This window comes from Gadus macrocephalus, chromosome 10 (genome assembly GCF_031168955.1).
Source record: "Gadus macrocephalus chromosome 10, ASM3116895v1".
Lineage (NCBI taxonomy): Eukaryota > Metazoa > Chordata > Actinopteri > Gadiformes > Gadidae > Gadus > Gadus macrocephalus.
The window spans coordinates 12,457,372-12,478,212 of record NC_082391.1 but is presented as its reverse complement, the minus strand read 5'-3'; the positions used below and the strand labels follow the sequence as shown (position 1 = coordinate 12,478,212).

At 50.1% G+C, this 20,841-nt stretch overlaps 2 protein-coding genes across 2 annotated transcripts in view; both read left to right on the top strand.

Moving 5' to 3' along the window:
- ppid (peptidylprolyl isomerase D) overlaps positions 1-20,841 on the top strand; it is a 314,679-nt gene that overhangs the window by 155,993 nt on the left and 137,845 nt on the right. The window lies entirely within an intron of this gene.
- The window catches only part of pdgfc (platelet derived growth factor c), a 12,448-nt gene continuing 11,960 nt past the window's right edge, over positions 20,354-20,841 (top strand). The window contains 1 exon segment of the mRNA XM_060063729.1: positions 20,354-20,382. Coding sequence (XP_059919712.1) covers positions 20,354-20,382 — 29 coding nt within the window.

Genomic DNA, 20,841 nt, shown 5'->3' with positions numbered 1-20,841 from the left:
GAGGGAGGGACTCTCAGCTAGATGGGTTTAGAGGAGAGAGGGTGGGGACTCTCAGCTAGATGGGTTTAGAGGAGAGAGGGGTGGGACTCTCAGCTAGATGGGTTTAGAGGAGAGAGGGTGGGACTCTCAGCTAGATGGGTTTAGAGGAGAGAGGGTGGGACTCTCAGCTAGATGGGTTTAGAGGAGAGAGGGAGGGCGGGACTTCCAGTGAAATGCGTTGAGAGGAGATAGCTAAAAAGATATTGTGAGCCAGCAGTAAGGGAAGGACAGGCTAAGATGCTACCGCTAACCAAGCAGGAGGTGTTAGTGAATGCTTTGTAGCTATCGCTAGCCACCACCAATTGAGCAGCCCAGAATGTAAAAAACGGTCCCATTTTCAGTGTGTGTTACTGGTGTTCCAAGTGCTGGTGAACACGTCATGCTGGTGAACACGGGAGGTGTTCCCAGTGCCCTGCTGGTCACTATGGTGCACAGGGGAGCGGCTCTATGCTAAACCAGGGTACCCTGGGGGGTCACTGGTGCAGAACCATAATCTGTTGCCATGGTTACTGTGCTGCTCTTTAAAGATGGTGGATGAATTATAACCAGTTGAGTCGGTTGAGGTGTTATGTTGTAGTTCAATCTGTAGGTTGTGATGTGATGTTGTAGGTTGTGATGTTATGTCTACCTGATGTTATGTTGTGTTATAACCTGTAGGCCCTGATGTTATGTCTCTCCTCGGACATCAGAGTGAAGCTAGCAACATGCTAGAATCCAGTAGCATGAAGCTCTTGTCCCCTGATGCTCTGTGGGGACTACAAACTCCACTTAACCCAATGAATCATGGCTCTGGGACTCGTTCATACTCTGCCCACTCCGGTCTGCTTCCTTCAACCCATCACTCCCAATAGCAACAATACAACCGACGTGATTCAGTCCAGACAGCAGACTTTAACACGGGCTAAGAGACTCTCAATGCAGTGAGTAATCTGTCATCTCCTGGCTAAACCTGGAGTCAGGAATACTCTCTCTCTCTCTCTCTCTCTCTCTCTCTCGCTCTCTCCTCTCTCTCTCTCTCTCTCTCTCTCTCTCTCTCTCTCTCTCTCTCTCTCTCCCTCCCTCCCTCCCTCCCTCTCTCTCCCTCTCTCTCTCTCTCTCTCTCTCTCTCTCTCTCTCCTCTCTCTCTCTCTCTCTCTCTCTCTCTCTCTCTCTCCTCTATCTCCAGGCTGAACCATTAAAACAATATGTTTCCCTCTACTACGTCCAGGGGGCCTATTGGTCATTATATATATCACCAATAGGAACACACAATATTATATAATGATGCAAACGTAATGCTACGGCTTTACCACATAGTACACACTATGATACACTATATTACATAGTAAACACTATGCTACGCTATACAAGCAGTACTTTCTGTATAGTTGCTGTAAATTTCTGTGTATTTTCTGAATATTTTCCGTATATTCCGGGTAGTTGTTTTGTGTTTTTTCTAAGTACTGTACTTTCTGCTGTTTATTCAGATGTCCGGACTCAATAAAGTATTATCTTGTTAACTTATAATACGTGTTAGTACTACAGTTCAATGATAGTACTATAGTACTATCGTAGTACTACATTACTATGTTAGTACTGCCGTATTATAGCACTACAATGCTACATAAAGCTACACACTCACTTTCTCCTGCTCAGACCTGCTGAGCCGCCATGATGCATTGCTCTCCAAACATGAAGGCCATCACCTTACATCACAGCTCTATGATTGATAGACCCGACACACACACAAACACGCAGCGCCCCCCCCTACACACACACACACACACACACACACACACACACACACACACACACACACACACACACACACACACACACACACACACACACACACACACACACACACCACACACGCACACACTCACGTACACGCACACACAACCTGTAGCTAAGTTCACACGAGACTGCGAGAAGTGAAAGTGGCCAGCTTAGAGGTGGAGCGGAGAATAAGGAGAGGAGGAGAAGAGGAGGAGAGCAGGAGGAGGGTTGAGTAGAGGAGGAAGAGAAGAGGAGGAGAAGAAGAGGAAAGCCGGAGGAGGAGGGGTGCGGAGCAGAGGAGGTCACCGTGCGGGAGAGGCGACAACCAGACGCGTCATCCCCGACCCGGTTCACGTCGACGCACCTTGTGAACATAACGTGTATAATGTGATGATAACGCAGCAGGGCTCACCGTGTTGGGTTTCGTTCTTCGGTTCGTGTCGGAGTGAACGGATGGAGCTGAACGGTTCACAGAGCGCTCCTGACCCGCCGCGGCACGAGGCTATCCATCGGGCGGTGGTCCAGAGGGGCTGCAGTCACATCCCGGGGTCTCGAGGTGGTCTCTCTGACCCTGGGTGGTCGCGATGGGGGGTTTCTATGGCGGCTGTCTGGGTTTCCCGCGGCTCCCTTTCGCTTTCGCTCGCGAAGCCCAAGATGGATGCTGGTGTGTACCTGTCATGCAACATGCGCAGTAGCATGCTGCACATGCATCACTCTCATCAGCAGCACACACACGCGCTCCGGACGAGGCACGCTCCGCCGTGACGTCAGAGCAGCGAGGCGGCGGTCCACGTGACTGGATGAACTGCGTGAGGATGGACTGTAAACAGCGCTACACTCAGTCCCGCGCCTCTTACCAGGACGGATGATGGATCTTGTGGAGAGGAGATAGAGAAGGACTCCTTATGTCCTCATTGTGTCAAGATGAATAGTAATGTAATGGCCAGATCAAAAGCTGTGGAATGACATAGGCTCCTGTAATAATAGCATAATAGATAATATACATTATCTATTATAGACAAATTACCTAGTACACACACTATATAATATACATTATCTATAGTGTAGTATATCTACCATAATGTATATAATAGCTCCATATTATAGACATCTATATTATAGACATAATTTCCATAACCAGAGACCAGAGGCAAGAGAGAGACCAGAGAGAGATCTGAGACCAGAGACCAGAGAGAGACCAGAGACCAGACCAGAGACCAGAGAGAGACCAGAGACCAGAGAGAGACCAGAGACCAGAGGGAGACCAGAGACCAGAGGGAGACCAGAGACCAGAGAGAGACCAGAGACCAGAGAGAGACCAGAGACCTGGTCCTGGACCTGGTCCTGAGACCTAGCTTTGGACCTGGCCCTCAGACCTGCAGCTGTAGCTGCATGGGGCAGCATGTTACCCCACCACCAGGGGGCAACATAAACACCCTGAGGGCTTCAACAGAAGCTTAGTAATCACAGTCTTTAATATGCAGGAGTAAACAGTGAAGGAATTATGATGTAGTCTTTACGACAATATATTACATTGATCCATACACACCGAGCCCCACCCACGCCATCTCCACACTGTCATCCACCAATCACACTTCATGTCCAAAGTCTGACGGCCGACCAGCTCAGATCTGGTGAACTGATTGCAACATGCATATCTGAATGTCTGGCAGACGTCAGGAGCTCCCTGCCGATGTCAGGATCGTAGAGTCGCTCAATAGATTCAAACCTCACCTGTTCAGAGTTCACCTAAAACCTCCACAGCCATCCAGTCCCTTCCGCCCACCATTGTATGTTGTACGTCCTGGCACTTATTGTACGCACTTATTGTATGCACTTAATGTACGTTGTACTTATTCATAGTACTGAATTGTGTAGCATCTGCGGTAGCTGCTATCACTGCTGAATACGGGGCATGGGTAAGCCTAGGGATTGTTAGTACTTGCACTTAGTTCTATGAACATCTGTACTATACAGACAGCGATATATTGTTTCACTTCTTATTACAAAGGTAAATTGTAAGTCGCTTTGGATAAAAGCATCTGCTAAATGCCCTAAATGTCAATGTGAATGAACAGCTGTTTCCATTTATTTAGCCTGATATTTAATTGGACCAATCGTGTTGCTGGAGGAGGGATCCGTAAGCATGTCATTGGCTCACAGCGACTGCTAACCTGGCCAGTGGTTAACTCATCAAGGTTTCAAATGTCCTTCCTGCAGCTTCACTGTAAAACAGGAAATAGGGCCTAGCTCCGCCCCTTTCAGTTTGTGGTTTCCGGCCCAGGCTCTGAGCTGGCTCCGCCCACCAGGTCTGCTATAACACAGGAGACTGTGGAGCTGGGTTACCCCCCTAACCCTCTCCTCCCCAACCTCTCTCCCCTCTTCTCCTCCTCTCTCCCCCCTGAGAGAGAGAGAGAGAGAGAGAGAGAGAGAGAGAGAGAGAGAGAGAGAGAGAGAGAGAGAGAGAGAGAGAGAGAGAGAGAGAGAGAGAGAGAGAGAGAGAGAGAGAGAGAGAGAGATAAGGCGCGGACATGTGTTTAGGGTGCAGCCGTGGAATGTGATATTCTCCACCTTCTCAAACACACACACACGGACACACACACACACACACACACGGACACACACACACACACACACACACACACACACACACACACACGCACACACACACACACACACACACACACACACACACACACACACACACACACACACACACCGGTATCGAGTCCTGACACCTCGTAGGACCATCAGCTGGTCATCACTTCCTGGGGTCTTGTCTTGGGGGTCCTGGGGGGATTGGTCTTGGGGGTCCGGTCCTGGGAGGGTTAAAGACATTTCTTTAGCGTTGAATCACGGCTCCTGACGACTTCAATATGTCCAAGGAGGGGGGAGGTAGGGGGAGGAGTGAGGGAGGGTCCCAGATGAAGCATGGCAGGAGGAAATGAGGAGCGGGGGGAGTGAGCGGCACCGTTTGATTTGACAAATTGAGGAAACTTTCAGCGTTTCCTCCCAGACTAGCCTGTGGCCTTGTGGGAGGCAGCGCTCCGCAGGCTGTGAGGTCATCCTACTTGGATGGAGGGATGAACTAATTAGGTGATTCATTCAAAGATGACAGCATGAACGGATGAATTGACGAATTATGTACGTGGCGGGTGGAATGCAAAGTTCAAGCCCTTTCTCTACCTGTGGGGCTGGACCAGTATCGGCTCACATTCACCTATTGATTCACACATTCATACAAAACATCAGGACTCACATCCAAACCCCCGCGGTGGTGGGGTCCCCCCCCCTGCCAGGAGGAGCAGGTCGGGTCAGGGGCTCCGGGACAGCTCCCACATGTGACCACTTGCCATTGTTTTAGGTTGTATGCGGGTTAGCTAACCCTGAGCCTATTTAGCATTCATTCCAAAGCCCTTTTGAAGCTAGCGCTAGCCAAGCCCATGAACAGGTAGCGTTAAAAACTCTTTAGTTTTCCAGCATATGCACAACGCCCGTTTGTGTTCTAGGCCGTAACACAACGCGGAAATGTAGGAAAGCTTTGTAAGAAATGTAAGAGTGATGATGACCACAACTTCAGTTTCAGGAGACTGGAACACCGGAAGAGAGAGGATCAACTTCAATCAATTACAGTTATTACACTTTACTAACACACAGTCTACACACACAACGCACAACGAATGGATCAGAATGAAGTCCAGATGTTCAGAAGCTCCCGATGTCCACAGACTCACCCAGAAATCTATAAAGTAAATCAAAGAACATGAATTTGTCAAATCACTACAGCTCATTTCACATTGATCGAAATAAACTCAATGGGATGGATAAAACCATGCATAACATAATTAAACTGATTAAAGTGTTGCTTCATGACTTCTGCCTTCAGACTTTTCTATTATATAATTCAATACGGATTCTGTAGGCCTTTGCCATTTTCATAAAGAAAAGGGCAATAGATCTCTGAAATACAATGTGAACGTTTCTGTTGACTTCTGCTCTTGGACCATGTTATCAACATGTTCCTGCTCCATGTTATCGGCGTGGCGCCCAGGGACCCGCCCCACCCCCCCCCCCCCACCCCACCCCCCCCCCCCCCCCCCCCCGCACCAAGGGACCCGCCCACACCCACGGCAGGGCCCAGGGTGTGTCCTCGGGAGGCGGGCTCGCGCTGGACCGCACCTGTTGTCCGCTCAGTCGGCAGCAGCTCCACCAACCAGCGACAGCTTATCTCAGACTGCATCTTCTGATAGCAGAGGCGGGGTTCCCAGTGTTCCCAGTGCTCTCTCTCCGCATTCTACTGGATTACTGGGAGGTCTAGAGCTTTCGGTCTGGATCTGGAGACGGGAGGATGTTCACTTCACCGCGTTGAGTTTCGTTTCTGCCGTGTGTGCAGTATGTGTTCCCAGTGTTCCCAAATCTGTGCTTCAACACAGTGAACAGCGCGTAAAGTTTCCTCAACTTTAACACAACTTTACGCAGCAGACAGGTGCGCCACGGGAGCAGCGAGGAGCTTGAGTTTAGAGAGATAGGCCTACGAGACTGGAACTACCGACCCTCACTTCTCCCGTCTCTACCCGGAGGTCTGCTGCGACCGTCGACTGGATTATGCGGGTCATTGTCCCCCACATATGTCTGCTCCAGATGTGTCCGGAACCCGACCGGCTGCGTCCCCTCCACGCCCTGCAGAACATCTGATCATCTCCCGGACCAGAGACCATCTGACTCCAAATGAACCTCCTGCTCTTCCTGCTGCTCGCGTTGCTGCTCCCAAACTGTGGATCAGCAGTCGACGCGGACCTCAGCTCCAAGTTCCTCCAAGCTAGCGTCAAGGAAGCCAACGGTGAGTCCAACGCGTCGAGGAAGTTTCAAAGTTCTCCTGAAAGAGACCTCCACATTAGGAGAACATCTTGGTTCGGTTTTCAGCTCCCTGAAAGAGTTCGCTTCATTCCGTCGGTTCAGGGCATTATCCGGCCGAGGAAGTGGAAATTATCCTTTACCTTCAAAGCGAGTTAGCCGTGTGTGCTTAGGGGACCCATCGGAGCCCCCCGCCCCCGGGGAGTCTCCCCTGTGTTTATAGAAAAACTCTATTCATAGCGGGGACGCGCCCCGGGCCGCGGGCCGCGCGTCCCACCGCTGATCTGAACCCCTCAGCAGGCTTTGAGTTTTGCTAGTGAGGGAGAGAACCTCCTGACGTTCTGTTGGTAGAGAACCTCCTGACGTTCTGTTAGTGGGGGGGGAACATCCTGATGTTCTGATAGTGGGGAACCTCCTGGCGTTCTGTTGGTGAGGTAGAGAACCTCCTGACGTTCTGTTGGTGGAGAATCTCCTGACGTTCTGTTGGTGAGGTAGAGAACCTCCTGACGTTCTGTTGGTGAGGTAGAGAACCTCCTGAGAACAACCCCCCCGGCCTAGGGTCAGGTGGGGGGAGAAGAACGAAACATTATAAGTGATTTGTGTATCGGGCTGGTCATTAGGCAATCAAGTCGTTTATTGCTTCAAGGTGTGTGTGCGCGCGTGTGTGCGTGCTCGTGTGCGTGTGTGTGCTGTTGCTTCCTCTCAGAACATATTATGGGATGTCTCTAGCAGCTGGACATGCAGTACTCCCAGGGTGGGGTTTGACCTGGGGGGAGAAGTCAGAAGGTGGTGGTGGAGGTGGTGTAGGTGGTGTCTGACCTGGGGGGAGGAGTCAGGAGGTGGGGGTGTAGGTGGTGGAGGTGGGGTTTGACCTGAGTGTGGGAGTTGTTTCTGAACCCCCACCTCCTCTGAGTGATGGAGGAGATGCTGGGTATGGATTTTACTCTTGGCCTCCACAGAGGTACTTCAAGACAGGAGTACACTAACTCACTAAGTACTAACACTAGTACTACACTCATACTACTAGTAGTAGAACTCTATGAGCCGGCATGTCTTGTATTAAAAAACAAGGGGTATTGCCCCCCCCCTGGTGGTCTCGGCCGCTGAGGGGGGGGGGGGGGGGGGGGGAGAGGAGCTCTTCACTGTTGGCACGCGGTGGACAGGCTGCAGTGCTCAGTGTCAATGGGTCCTGGAGCTGTGTACATAGTTTAAATAGGGTGGGTTAGAGTAGCACACCACATTACAGAGCACAGCAGACCACACAGGAGGGAGAGAGAGAGAGAGAGAGAGAGAGAGAGAGAGAGAGAGAGAGAGAGAGAGAGAGAGAGAGAGAGAGAGAGAGAGAGAGAGAGAGAGAGAGAGAGAGACCCCTCCAGATCAAACTCTCCCAGCCTCTCTTTCCCCTACAAGGTCCGATCTCAGCTCCACTCATCGAAGGATCTAGCTGTTAGCATGAGGCTCCAAACGTTAGCACGTTGCTCACATAGACCTGGCCCTGGTTTGGGTTTGCTCCGTTGTCGACCACGTGTTTGTGTTTATTGTGGGCGTGGAGGGGCTGGTCTCCCTGGAGGAGGACAGCATACTGAGTCTGGTTAAATATAGCAAGACGTGTTTTAATGATCTGACATACAGCTCAGCCATGGTTCCACGCCAGGCCTGGAGTCTCTGGTCCTGCTGCTAACCCTCCTCAGCTGAGAAGGCTCAGGGGTTGAGATGTCTCCGTCCCTCTGCTGAGGAGGCTCAGGGGTTGAGATGTCTCAGCCTTCAGCTGAGGAGGCTCAGGGGTTGAGATGTCTCAGCCTTCAGCTGAGGAGGCTCAGGGGGTGATTGATGGGTTTGAAGATGAAGGCAGAAATATGCAGTTAATCAGAGTAGTTGGCAGCACAACAGCAAACGCTCGCCTGGCCACATCCGATCAGTCACAGGGGATGAAGATCTCTCTGTTGACGAACTACAAGGCCAGAAGAAAGGAGACATGTTTTATTTCACCTCCAGGCTCAGGAGCTTCCGTCCTGTCTCAATGCGAGTAGAAAGGGCCCAGCTGACATTTGAGGTTAAGAGATAAGAAAGATCATGTTCTCTGACAGTGTAGCCCCTACCATCTCCTTAAGGACCTGTCTCTGTAGTGTCCAACCCCTACCTGCCCATTAATGACCTGTCTCTGAACCCCTACCTGCTGTATATTATCCCTCTAAGTGGCATTGGATAAAATAATCTGCTGAATGACTCAATCATGGAGAGGACGAGGAGAAGCAGGAGGAATAGGAGGGGCAGGAGAAGGAGGTGGAGGAGGAGGAGGTGGAGGAGGAGGAGGAGGAGGTGGAGGAGGAGGAGGAGTTAGCGAGAAGTTCAGGACAGGAGGAGCGGCAGCAGTAGGAGTAGGAGTATTCAGAGGGAGCTGGTGTCTCATGGTCGACCTGTCTCTCCTAGTCTCTACTGGTTTCCACTGGTTTCTATTGGTCTTTCTGGTATTTGCTGTTCTCTACAGGTCTCTGCTGGTCTCTCATAGCCACTTTTGGTCTCTCCTAGACTCAGGTGGACTGTTTAAAACCAGTAGTACCCATGAGCCAGGCATGAAACCTTCTCTGCTCTGGGGTTGAACCAGCAGCTGCTGCTGACTCTGGTGTAACTTGTGGCTGAAGAGAAACCACATCCTGGATAAACATGGCTTTGAATCCAGAAAGAGCTTCACTCTCCCATAAGTACAGCCTGAGGCTACTGCAAGCCCTGCCCCTCTAGCCCGTTATCCAATCAGAGCCCTCTGACTATTTCCAGCATTATGAATGGCAGAGGAAGAAAACATAGGAACACATACCTTTGTTTCATTATGTTATAGATCTGTGTTTCATTATGTATATATATTTGTTTCATTATGCTATAGATCTAGGTTTCATAATGTATCTATCTTTGGTTCATTATGTTATAGATCTGTGTTTCATAATGTATATATCTTTGTTTCATTACGTTATAAAGCTATGTTTCATAATGTATATATCTTTGGTTCATTATGTTATAGATCTACGTTTCATTATGTTATACATCTGTATGTTATATTCAAAGTTGTTCTTTCTTTGAAGATAGTAAATGTACTGCCTCTTGGTAAAACCCTTCTATGAACTACAGTTATTTAGCACTGCAGTCTACAGTATGACTTGATACAGTACTGCAGTACAACTGTGCCATTAATACTACAGTATTACTCTGCTACAGAGTACTATAATTCAATTCAATTCAATTCAATTTTATTTGTATAGCCCTTAATCACCATTACAGTCTCAAAGGGCTTAACAGGCCAAATATTTGTGACACCCCCCTTTACCCATGCCCCCACACGGGCAAGAAAAAACTCCCTTGAATCAGCAAGGAAGAAATCTTGAGAAGAAACGCAGTGTAGGGGATCCCTTCTTCCAGGGATGGTCAGGAGTGCAATGGGTGCCACAAATGGCATACAGGTAAATACATGTACATCATATTAAAATGGTGATGGGGTTCTGGCCGGTTATCCATGAGGAGAGTCCAGGCATCCAGTCCAGCACCCGCAGCACGCTACAACTGACAGAATAGTGAATTAGAACGGAAAAGTACATAGTGGGAATGTATAATGTAATAAGAAAAGCACAAGCAAACAGAGTAGTCTTCACTACGCATCTGTTGTTTTCACACTCCAAATGCAAGATTGTAGAGGTGCGTTTTGAGCTTCCCTTTGAATAGCTCCACAGAGTCAGCTTCCCTGATCGCTGATGGCAGCCTATTCCATAAAAAGGGGGCTCGATAGGCAAATGCTCTCTGTCCAGCCGATTTCTTTTTAACCTTCGGCAATGAAAGAAGGCCGGCTCCCGAAGACCGGAGAGACCGAGAAGGACTATAAGGAATAATCAGGTCCTTCAGGTACAATGGAGATAGTCCATTTAAGGCTTTATAGGTTAGCAATAGCACCTTAAAGTCTGATCTGAAAGTTATTGGTAGCCAATGTAAAGAGGCGAGAATAGGTGTAATATGAACAAACTTTCTCGTTCTGGTCAGCAATCTAGCTGCCGCATTGTGTACCAGCTGTAGACTCTTTGTAGTAGAGTTCGGTAATCCCGAGAACAGTGCATTGCAATAGTCCAGTCTTGACGAGACAAACGCATGAATCAGTGTCTCTGCATCCACTACAGATAACATTGATCTGATTCTTGCAATGTTTCTCAAATGGAAAAAGGCAATTCTAGTTATACTTCTTATATGCTGATCAAAGCATAGTTGAGGGTCAAACAAGACACCAAGATTTCTGACGGATGCACTCTGTGGGATGGCGAAGCCATCCAACCACAGAGAGACATCCTCAAACTTTTCCCGGTCCCGCTTCGAGCCGATAATCATCAGCTCTGTCTTCCCAGTATTAAGCTGTAGGAAGTTTTGTGACATCCAGCCCTTCACAGCAGCCAAACAGGACTCAACCTTTTGAATCTGGGCAGAATCCCCGGAATCTACAGGAATGTAGAGCTGGGTGTCATCCGCATAGCAATGGAAACTAATTCCGAAGCCGCGGATAACGTCACCGAGGGGAAGCATATAAATTGCAAAAAGCAATGGACCAAGAACCGACCCTTGTGGTATGCCAAAGCGCAATTTACAATGCTTCGATTCTGCACCCTCATGAAGCACAAATTGGGTTCTATCTGTGAGGTACGATTCAAGCCAACCAAGAGCCGTACCCCCGAAACCAACATAGTGTTCAAGACGGTGAAGAAGAGTGCTATGGTCAATCGTATCAAACGCAGCGCTCAGATCCAACATCACAAGCATTGTGCTTGTGTTTTTATCCAAAGCAAGAAGGATGTCATTTACAACTCTTGTAATAGCAGTTTCAGTTGAGTGGAAATTCCTGAACCGCGACTGGAAAGGTTCGAAGTGATTATTCCTCGTCAAATAATCAACAATTTGCTTTGCTACAATCCTTTCCTGTACCTTAGACAAGAAGGGCAGATTCGATATAGGCCGATAGTTCCTGACTAATTCAGGATCTAGGCCAGGCTTTTTGAGCAGCGGTTTTAACACCGCAGCCTTGAAATTGGAAGGAACAATTCCTGTTGAAAACGAAAGATTCATAAGCAAGAGGATAACAGGCCCCACCGTTGGAAAAAGTTCCTTAAGAACCCTAGAAGGGAGCGGATCCAACATACAAGTTGTTGGCTTTGAGGCCTTTATCACCCTTTCAAGTTCCACCAAGGAAATCGCCTTAAACTCCAAAAGAGTTGCGTCAGAGTTCACCATCCTACTTGGCAGAACCCCATCCTGCCCCACAGGATGTGTAGGATTAGCCGCCCGGTAAGCATCAATTTCCTCTCTAATTGATTGAATCTTATTCTCAAAGAAATCCATGAATTCACCTGCCGAGATCGAGGAGCCTACGGTCTGATTCTGTTTCTGAGTGAGACTCCTCACCGTGTCAAAAAGAAACTTAGGATTATTTCTATTCAAATTAATGATACTAGAAAAGTAGGCGTTCCTGGCGATAGTCAGCGCACCCTTATAGGTGATCAGACTATTATGCCATGCAAGATGAAAGACCTCAAGTTTAGTTGAGCGCCATTTGCGTTCAAGGATCCTGCAATTTCGCTTCAAAATGCGAGTTTCTGCATTAAACCAAGGAGCTGGTTTTTTCAATGTTCGTTTTTTAGTTACGTACGGAGCAACTGAATCAATGGCAACAGACAAGGCAATGTTGAGGTCATCAGTAAGGCACTCCACAGAACCACTATAGTTACAGAGAGGTGCAAGTGAACCAGATAACTTATCTTCCATAGCTGTAATGGTTGCAGGTGTAATGCGGCGACAGCTGAAAGTAGCTTGCTGATCGTCGCAGGGGCAGGATACCACCACCTGGAAAGTGAGCAAAAAGTGGTCTGATAAAGCTGAGGTGTAGGAAGAGACCACTAGCTGCGAAATGTCAACACCGCGGGTCAGAACGAGATCCAACGTGTTTCCACCGATGTGGGTTGGTTGCTGGACGAGCTGTAGTACTGCAGTACTGCAGAGTGTTTTTAATAGTGTCTCCTGTGTATCCAGTTGAGGAACATTCTGTCAGAGCGTTGAACACAGCAGTGTCCTCAGGTATCACATGACCTTAAATTAGCAGCCTGCGGACAGCTTCACCTGTCAGGACAAATACCTGTCAGGTACACCTCACTAGAACCACATCCTACCTATGAAGAACTACATCCTCAGCAACACACAGCACTAAAACACGAAAGGTGTGAGTTTGTGTGTGTGTGTTTGTGTGCGTGCATGTGTTGCCAGCGCTACAGGTCCCTCTAGAGGCCGGCTGCAGAGATTGACAGGTGACAGGTGTAGAGGTCTAGAACCTCCCCCCCCCCCAGGTTGCAACATGGAGAGACAACATCTCCTCCTGGGCCCTGATTGGTCAGCATGGAGGTCAGACTGGGCTGGCAATTTATAAAATAGGGTTAGAAGCTTCTCATCATCTACTGTCCACCTCCTGCTTGGGTTAGGTGCTTCTCATCAGTACTGTCCACCTCCGGTTGGGGTTAGGTGCTTCTCATCAGGTCATCGTCGATCAGAGGGTTGTTAATTCAGTCCTCTGCTCTTCTTGGCTCGTGAGGGTTAATGTCTCTTGGCTGTGTGTGAGGTCTGAGTCCTCTCAGGTCTGAGTCCTCTGAGGTCTGAGTCCTCTCAGGTCTGAGTCCTCTGAGGTCTGAGTCCTCTGAGGTCTGAGTCCTCTGAGGTCTGAGTCCTCTCAGGTCTGAGTCCTCTGAGGTCTGAGTCCTCTCAGGTCTGAGTCCTCTGAGGTCTGAGTCCTCTCAGGTCTGAGTCCTCTGAGGTCTGAGTCCTCTCAGGTCTGAGTCCTCTGAGGTCTGAGTCCTCTGAGGTCTGAGTCCTCTGAGGTCTGAGTCCTCTGAGGTCTGAGTCCTCTGAGGTCTGAGTCCTCTCAAGGTCTGAGTCCTCTGAGGTCTGAGTCCTCTGAGGTCTGAGTCCTCTCAGGTCTGAGTCTCTGAGGTTCTCTGAGTCCTCTGAGGTTCTCTGAGTCCTCTGAGGTTCTCTGAGTCCTCTGAGGTTCTCTGAGTCCTCTGAGGTTCTCTGAGCTCTGAGTCCTCTGCGGTTCTCTGAGTCCTCTCCATCAGGACGCTCAGAGTATCGGACGCTGTTCCTCTCCAGGAAGCCAATTAAAGCAGTGGGAAGCGCGGCTGACCCAGAAACCGTTAGAGCGGCCAGCGGCCTGCCAGCCACATTATGTCACCTCACAGAGCGGAGCAGTGATATACGAGGCCGGCGTAACCCAACACACCCGCTATTCACAGAACCAACGCACACCGAGCAGGCCGCTGCTAGTGGGCAGCAGCTGACACACACACACGCGTACACACACGCACACACGTGCGCACACGCACACGCACAAGTGTACGTGTGTGTAAACATTAATCATTCAGGATGAAAATACTGCCGTAGCATAAAGGATACACTAATGAATGCACCATGGATATCATTTTAGTTCAGATTGTTAGAGTCAGACAGTGTGTTTTGCGAGTAATGCCCACTATACGGTACCTTTACTGTCCTACTGTTATTAGGTTATGGTTAGATTAACGGGTGACTAGTACACGTGTCATTATTACAGGTAATTATAGTTAGATTCAAGCATAATCAAACAGCATCTGACGTTCTATGGCAGAGCAGATCCTTCTATGTGAACCAAATGGGTTCATTGACTTCAGATGAAATCAATGCTCTGTTAGAACGGAGCAGTCATCTCCTCCTCGCTCCACCCTAAGTCTCCTTCTCACCCGTTGATCTCAGGAGCCAACGACACACTTTGAATATTCAGGGTTTCCAAAAATTAAAGCAGATCTTTAATAGACTAGAAAGACGTGTCTCCTCCTACTCCTTCTACTCTTCTCACATCCTGTAACACCAATGGGAGGGCGTGGCCTAGATACCTCAGATACACTGAGAGAGGATGAGGAGAGAGGAGAGAGGAGAGAGGATGAGGAGAGGAGAGAGGAGAGAGGATGAGGAGAAGCAAGAGGATGAGGAGAGGAAAGGAATGGAGAGGAGAGGAAAGGAGAGGAGAGTGGAGACATTTAGGAGAGGGTGAGGATGAGGAGAGGAGGAGGAAAGGAGAGGGGAGAGGATGAGGAGAAGTGAGGAAAGGAGAGGAGAAGGGTGAAGGTGGAGAGGAGGAGGAGGTGGAAGGAGGAGGATGAGAAGGGTGGAGGAGGAGGTGCTGGGTGGAGGAGGGTGGAGGAAGAGGCGGAGGTGGAGAAGAGGAGGTGGTAGGAGGAGGGTGGAGGAGTGGAGCGGACAGCTGGGCCGCGTGGCTGTCGGGGGGGGGGGGGGGGGTAACCAGAGTGCGGGTATCCCCTCTCAGGGAAATGAATCCCGTCTGCAGGTTTAATAACGGCTAAAGGCTCCGCCGTGCCCTCTCCCCGCTCTGAGCGCTGAGCCCTAACCCTCCACAGCTGAGAGCCGTCTGCATGTCTGGAGATGACCTCATTAAATATTAATGGCCATTATTGGAGCACTGGAACTCTGCTGAACCCAGACCTCACTCTCTGGTCCGCAGTGTAGTGCTGGTCGGTTCCTCTTGCTAGAACCAGGGTGGGTGTTTACCCCTCCTTTCAGAGTGGGGAGGAGATGCAGACGTTAGGAGAACATTGAACTGATGACATTTTAGGTCGACATAGAGAGCGATATACTAGTACAGTATATAGATGCATAGATCTAACCTCACTCTGTGAACCCTGACCTGGTGCAGGCTCTCTCTCTCTCTCTCTCTCTCTCTCTCTCTCTCTCTCTCTCTCTCTCTCTCTCTCTCTCTCTCTCCCTCTCCTCTCTCTCTCTCTCTCCCTCTCTCTCTCTCTCTCTCTCTCCCTCTCTCTCTCTCTCTCTCTCTCTCTCTCTCTCTCTCTCTCTCTCTCTCTCTCTCTCTCTCTCTCTCTCTCTCTCTCTCTCTCTCTCTCTCTTGGAAAACTGAATGAACTGGAGCCCAGGATTAAGTAGACCCTAAAACCGTTGTTGTGACGTTTCAGGCCAATACATGAGGCTGGTGATATATGAATTACTCTCCTTCAAAACACAAGACCACAAACCAGGTATTCCCCCCTCTTAGTTCAGTTTGATCTAAAGGAGAGTTCCTGAAGTGTCTCCAGCAGGAAATAGGACGTCTGGCGTTGCAGAAGGACGTTATCTCCTGATACATCAGGACAGCGTGATCAATATTAATCTGTTGGAATGTCCTGGCAGCCATGTTGGACACACAACAGCTTGTCTGGTCTCGTCTGGGAAACACTTCTTCGTTTGCTGTTTCACATCAGGGTGTACTTCAGAAGGGTTAGGCCTTGTTACAGACCCGGTACGTGGTCTTGACTCTTGCTCCTGGTCGAGGATCTAGGATCCTGGCCTAAGTTGATCCAACATTAAACCCAGCCTTAAGACCTGTTATTGCAGCCGGTCTGGGCGTAGCGAGGGGCGTGGAGACCGACCTGACACCCAATCCTGCCCCAGATGCCAGGACTGGAAGCTCTAATTAGAGCTCTTTGTTGGTGTCGAGACGTCCGGGGAACCTGAGGAGATCCTGATATGCAGGAGCAGCCTTTACACTCGATGGTGTTTCAACAGATGAATGGTGGTACTGGTGAGGGCTGGTGGGGTCAGTCTGAGTACAGGACCAGGAACTGGTCTGGACCAGCCTTCTGTGGTGGACCAGGAACAGGTCTGGACCAGCCTTCTGTTGGTGTTCCCCCACAGAGACATGGGGGGTCAGGCTCTGTCAACATGAAGACACCGTCTTCATCGATGAAGCACGTTAGGGTCGGTTGGCCACAAGAGATAGAGGGGAGAGAGAGTGAGACGGGATAGATGGAGAGACATGTGGGAGGGAGAGAGTGAGACGGGGATAGATGGAGAGACATGTGGGAGGGAGAGAGTGAGACGGGGATAGATGGAGAGACATGTGGGAGTGGGAGAGAGTGAGACGGGGATAGATGGAGATGTGGGGGGGAGAGAGTGAGACGGGGATAGATGGAGATGTGGGGGGAGAGAGTGAGGGAGAGTGACGGGGGCAGATGAGACATGATGGAGTCGTGTTACGACGGGAGGAACCCGCCGGGTCGCCGTCTGTCCCAGATGTCACGCTGCACATTAACACTCCGGCTGGGTGTCAGAGCCGACACCCGACCCGCTGCAGATGTAGAGTGATGGAGCTCAGCCTGACAGCTGGGCTCTGCTGGTCTCTACTGGTCTTTCTGGTCTTTCTGGTCTCTACTGGTCTCTACTGGTCTCTCTCCTGGTCTCTCTAATGGATCTCTGTTTTCTACTGTCTCTACTGATCTCTACTGGTCTCTGTTTGTCCTTACGGTCTCTACTGGTCTCTGCTGGTCTCTACTGGTCTCTCTCCTGGTCTCTCTAATGCAGGGGTGCCCAACCTTTTTCGACCCAAGATCTACTTTTGAAGTAGCCAACCTCCCGAGATCTACCATTCAAACCTACCTTCAAGCGGTAGGTCTAATGGATCTCTGTTCTCTACTGTCTCTACTGATCTCTACTGGTCTCTGTTTGTCCCTACGGTCTCTACTGGTCTCTACTGGACTCCGATGGTCTCCGATGGTCTCTACTGATCTCTGATGGTCTCTACTGGTCTCTCTGGTCTCTACTGGTCTCTACTGGTCTCTAATGGTCTCTGATGGTTTCTACTGGTCTCTACTGGTCCCGCTGGTATATACTGGTCTCTCTGGTCTCTACTGGTCTCTACTGGTATCTGATGGTCTCTGATGGTTTATACTGGTCTCTACTGGTCCCGCTGGTATCTACTGGTCTCTACTGGTCTCTCTGGTATCTACTGGTTTCTACTGGTATCTGATGGTCTCTGATGGTTTATACTGGTCTCTACTGGTCCCGCTGGTATCTACTGGTCTCTACTGGTCTCTCTGGTATCTACTGGTTTCTACTGGTCTTGACTGGTGCGGCTCAGTCCTCCTACATAGGTTTCCATGGCCTTAAGTCGGGCCTGTCCCCTGCTGGTGTCGCCCGGCACAGGAGCGCCTGCTGGCAGGGTGATCTCACTATCGCCGCCCTCAAGGGGTCCCGGGGTGGGGAGGGGAGGGGCCCCAGAGTCCCGGGGCGGGTTAATGTTCACCAGCGTGCCGCCGTGCGCAGACCGCGGGACGGAGAACAAAGCACAATAGCTTCTCTGTGGCGCTGCTGTTGATTCAGACCAGCTACCTCCTCCCCCCCCCAACACAGGTAAGCCTCCCCCCCCCCGTAACACAGGTCAGCTTCCTCCCCCCCCCCCGTAACAGAGGTCCGCTTCCTCCCCCGCCCCTCCCCCCCCCCTAACACAGGTCAGCTTCCCCCCCCCGTAACACAGGTCAGCTTCTTCCCCCGCCCCTCCCCCCCATAACACAGGTAAGCCTCCTCCCCCGCACCCCCCGTAACAAAGGTCAGCTACGTCCACCCCCCCCAATAACACAGACCAGCTTCCCCGCCCCCCCATAACACAGACCAGCTTCCCCCCCCCCCCCATAACAAGGGTCAGCTTCCCCCCCCCCATAACAAGGGTCAGCTTCCCCCCCCCCATAACAAGGGTCAGCTTCCCCCCCCCCATAACAAGGGTCAGCTTCCCCCCCCGCGACCCCCTAACAAAGGTCAGCTTCCCTAATACTGCAATGGTAATGTAGTACTGTAGAACTGAACTGCAGTTCTAGCAGTCTAGTCTTCTTCCGTCTCGTCTTCATCAGTCTAGTCTTCATCAGTCTAATCTTCATCGGTCTAGTTTTAATCAGTCTTCACCACTCTTTTCTTCATCAGTCTAATATTCATCAGTCTAGTCTTCATCGGTCTAGTCTTCTGCGACTAGTCTTCATCAGTCAAGCCTTCATCAGTCTAGTCCTCTTCGGTCTAGTCTTCCTCAGTCGTCATGGTCTGGATCTCCATGTCCTTCATCCTCACCTCCTCTTCCTCAGGTCTCTGTGACACATTCCTAAGCTCTTGTTCCAGTACCTCTCTCTCTCTCTCTCTCTCTCTCTCTCTCTCTCTCTCTCTCTCTCTCTCTCTCTCTCTCTCTCTCTCTCTCTCTCTCTCTCTCTCTCTCTCTCTCTCATCGCTCCGGTTCTCCTCTATAGACTTCAGGTTCAGACGCTTTTATCAGAACCACATGTTAACAGCCTCTTACACGCAGTACTGTACAGAACACAGTTGAACATGTCTGAGTATTCTGAGTAGACCCAGACACTCCCATATATGTGTCTACTTTATCATTACACTCTCAAATCTCTGTGTACTTTATCAGTATACTCTCAAATCTGTGTGTACTTTTTACTTTATGAGTACACTCTCACATCTCTGGGTACTAATGTGTACGTTTTGACATTGCTGTGTATTTCATGAGTGTGCAGAAGCTGGTGGTAATGGAGGTGGAATTAACCCGGCTGAACGTGAGCAGAACAAATTTTTTAAATTTGTTACGGGCGAATCAAAGCTTCTGCTGTAGCGGCTAGCAGCATGCTAACAGCCTGCTAGCAGCCTGCAAGTATCTAATGCAGCAGCCTACTAGCATCTAACTAGCACCCAACTATCTCTGTGCTGTCTAACCCCTACCTGCTCCTTAATGACCTGTCTCTGGACTGTCTAACCCCTACCTGCTCCTGAATGACCTGTCTCTGGACTGTCTAACCCCTACCTGCTCCACAATGACCTGTCTCTGGACTGTCTAACCCCTACCTGCTCTGCAGAAGTCAGAATGCACCCTCCAGCCCAAACACGTCTGCCTCCTGAGTGCTGGGAGCAGGATGAGGAGGAGGAGGGAGGAGGAGGAAGAGGCGGGAGGAGTTAGGAGGGAGCAAGGGAGGAGGAGGGAGGAAGAGGGAGGAGGGAGGAAGAGGAGGGAGGGAGGAGCAGGGGTCTGTCTGAACAGCTCGCTGTGCTCTGACGGCCGTGCTGAGTGAAGGCGCTGACAGCCTCTGCTTTTGTTTCCTCCGTCTTTCGGCGGGACTTCAAGCCGCCCCCCCCGCCCGAGCCCCGCCCCTTATCTCTGCTCTCCGGTTGGCAGCAGAAGGGAACACAAACCCTGACATCCTACAGCAGTAAACACACCGCTGAGTACACACGGGGAGGACGAACCGCGTCCGGGCAGATCAGAGCCAGAGGACGACTATAGTCTGTTTAACCCCTCGTGGGGTGGGGGCCCCGGGAGCCAAGGGCTGAGCGGGGAATCACAGCCGCACATCGTGGAGCTGCAGAGGAGGAGAGGGGAAGATCATTCAGTCTGGAGTGCACGTCTTTAAAGTGGCATCTCAACGTGTTTGACCTAAAACACATGCACACGCACGTACGCACGCACGCACGCACGCACGCACGCACGCACGCACGCACGCACGCACGCACACACACACGCACGCACACATACACACACTCTATCACTCACTCTCCACACTAACATACTAACACCCACACACACACACACACACACACACACACACATACACACACAAACACAATTTCTAACACAGACACACACACACACACACACACACACACACACACACACACACACACACACACACACACACACACACACACACACACACACGCACACACACACACACACATCATAAACAAAGAACGATATATTTAAATGCTATATTAGAGTAGTTACATTAAACACTTGAATAAGTGGTCAGTATATGACTGAGTCAACGAGGTTACCATGGTTACCGGCACATGGTTTCCCCCTGAGTCAGAACTCATTAGTCCTAGAAGAAGGGATACGTATATATATATATATATTTATATATATATATATGTATGGAAGTAACGCTCTCATTCACTTTCTCTCTCTCCCCCTCCCCATTCCTCACCATCTCTCTCTCTCTCTCTCTCTCTCTCTCTCTCTCTCTCTCTCTCTCTCTCTCTCTCTCTCTCTCTCTCTGTCTCTCTGTCTCTCTGTCTGTCCCTCTTTCTCTCTGTCTGTCTGTCTCTGTCTCCCCCCCACCACTTTCTCTTCCCTCATTCTGATATTTTGGGATGGAGGCTGGAGTCTGTTGCCATGGTGATGTGGATGTCTGGCTGCTGATGTGTGTGGGATGTGTGACGGTCGTCACGGTGAGAGTGATGATGTTTGTGGTTTGTCACGGTTGTCACGGTGATAATAAAGGATGCAGGGTGTTCACGGCGACGGGGGAATCGGTTGTCACG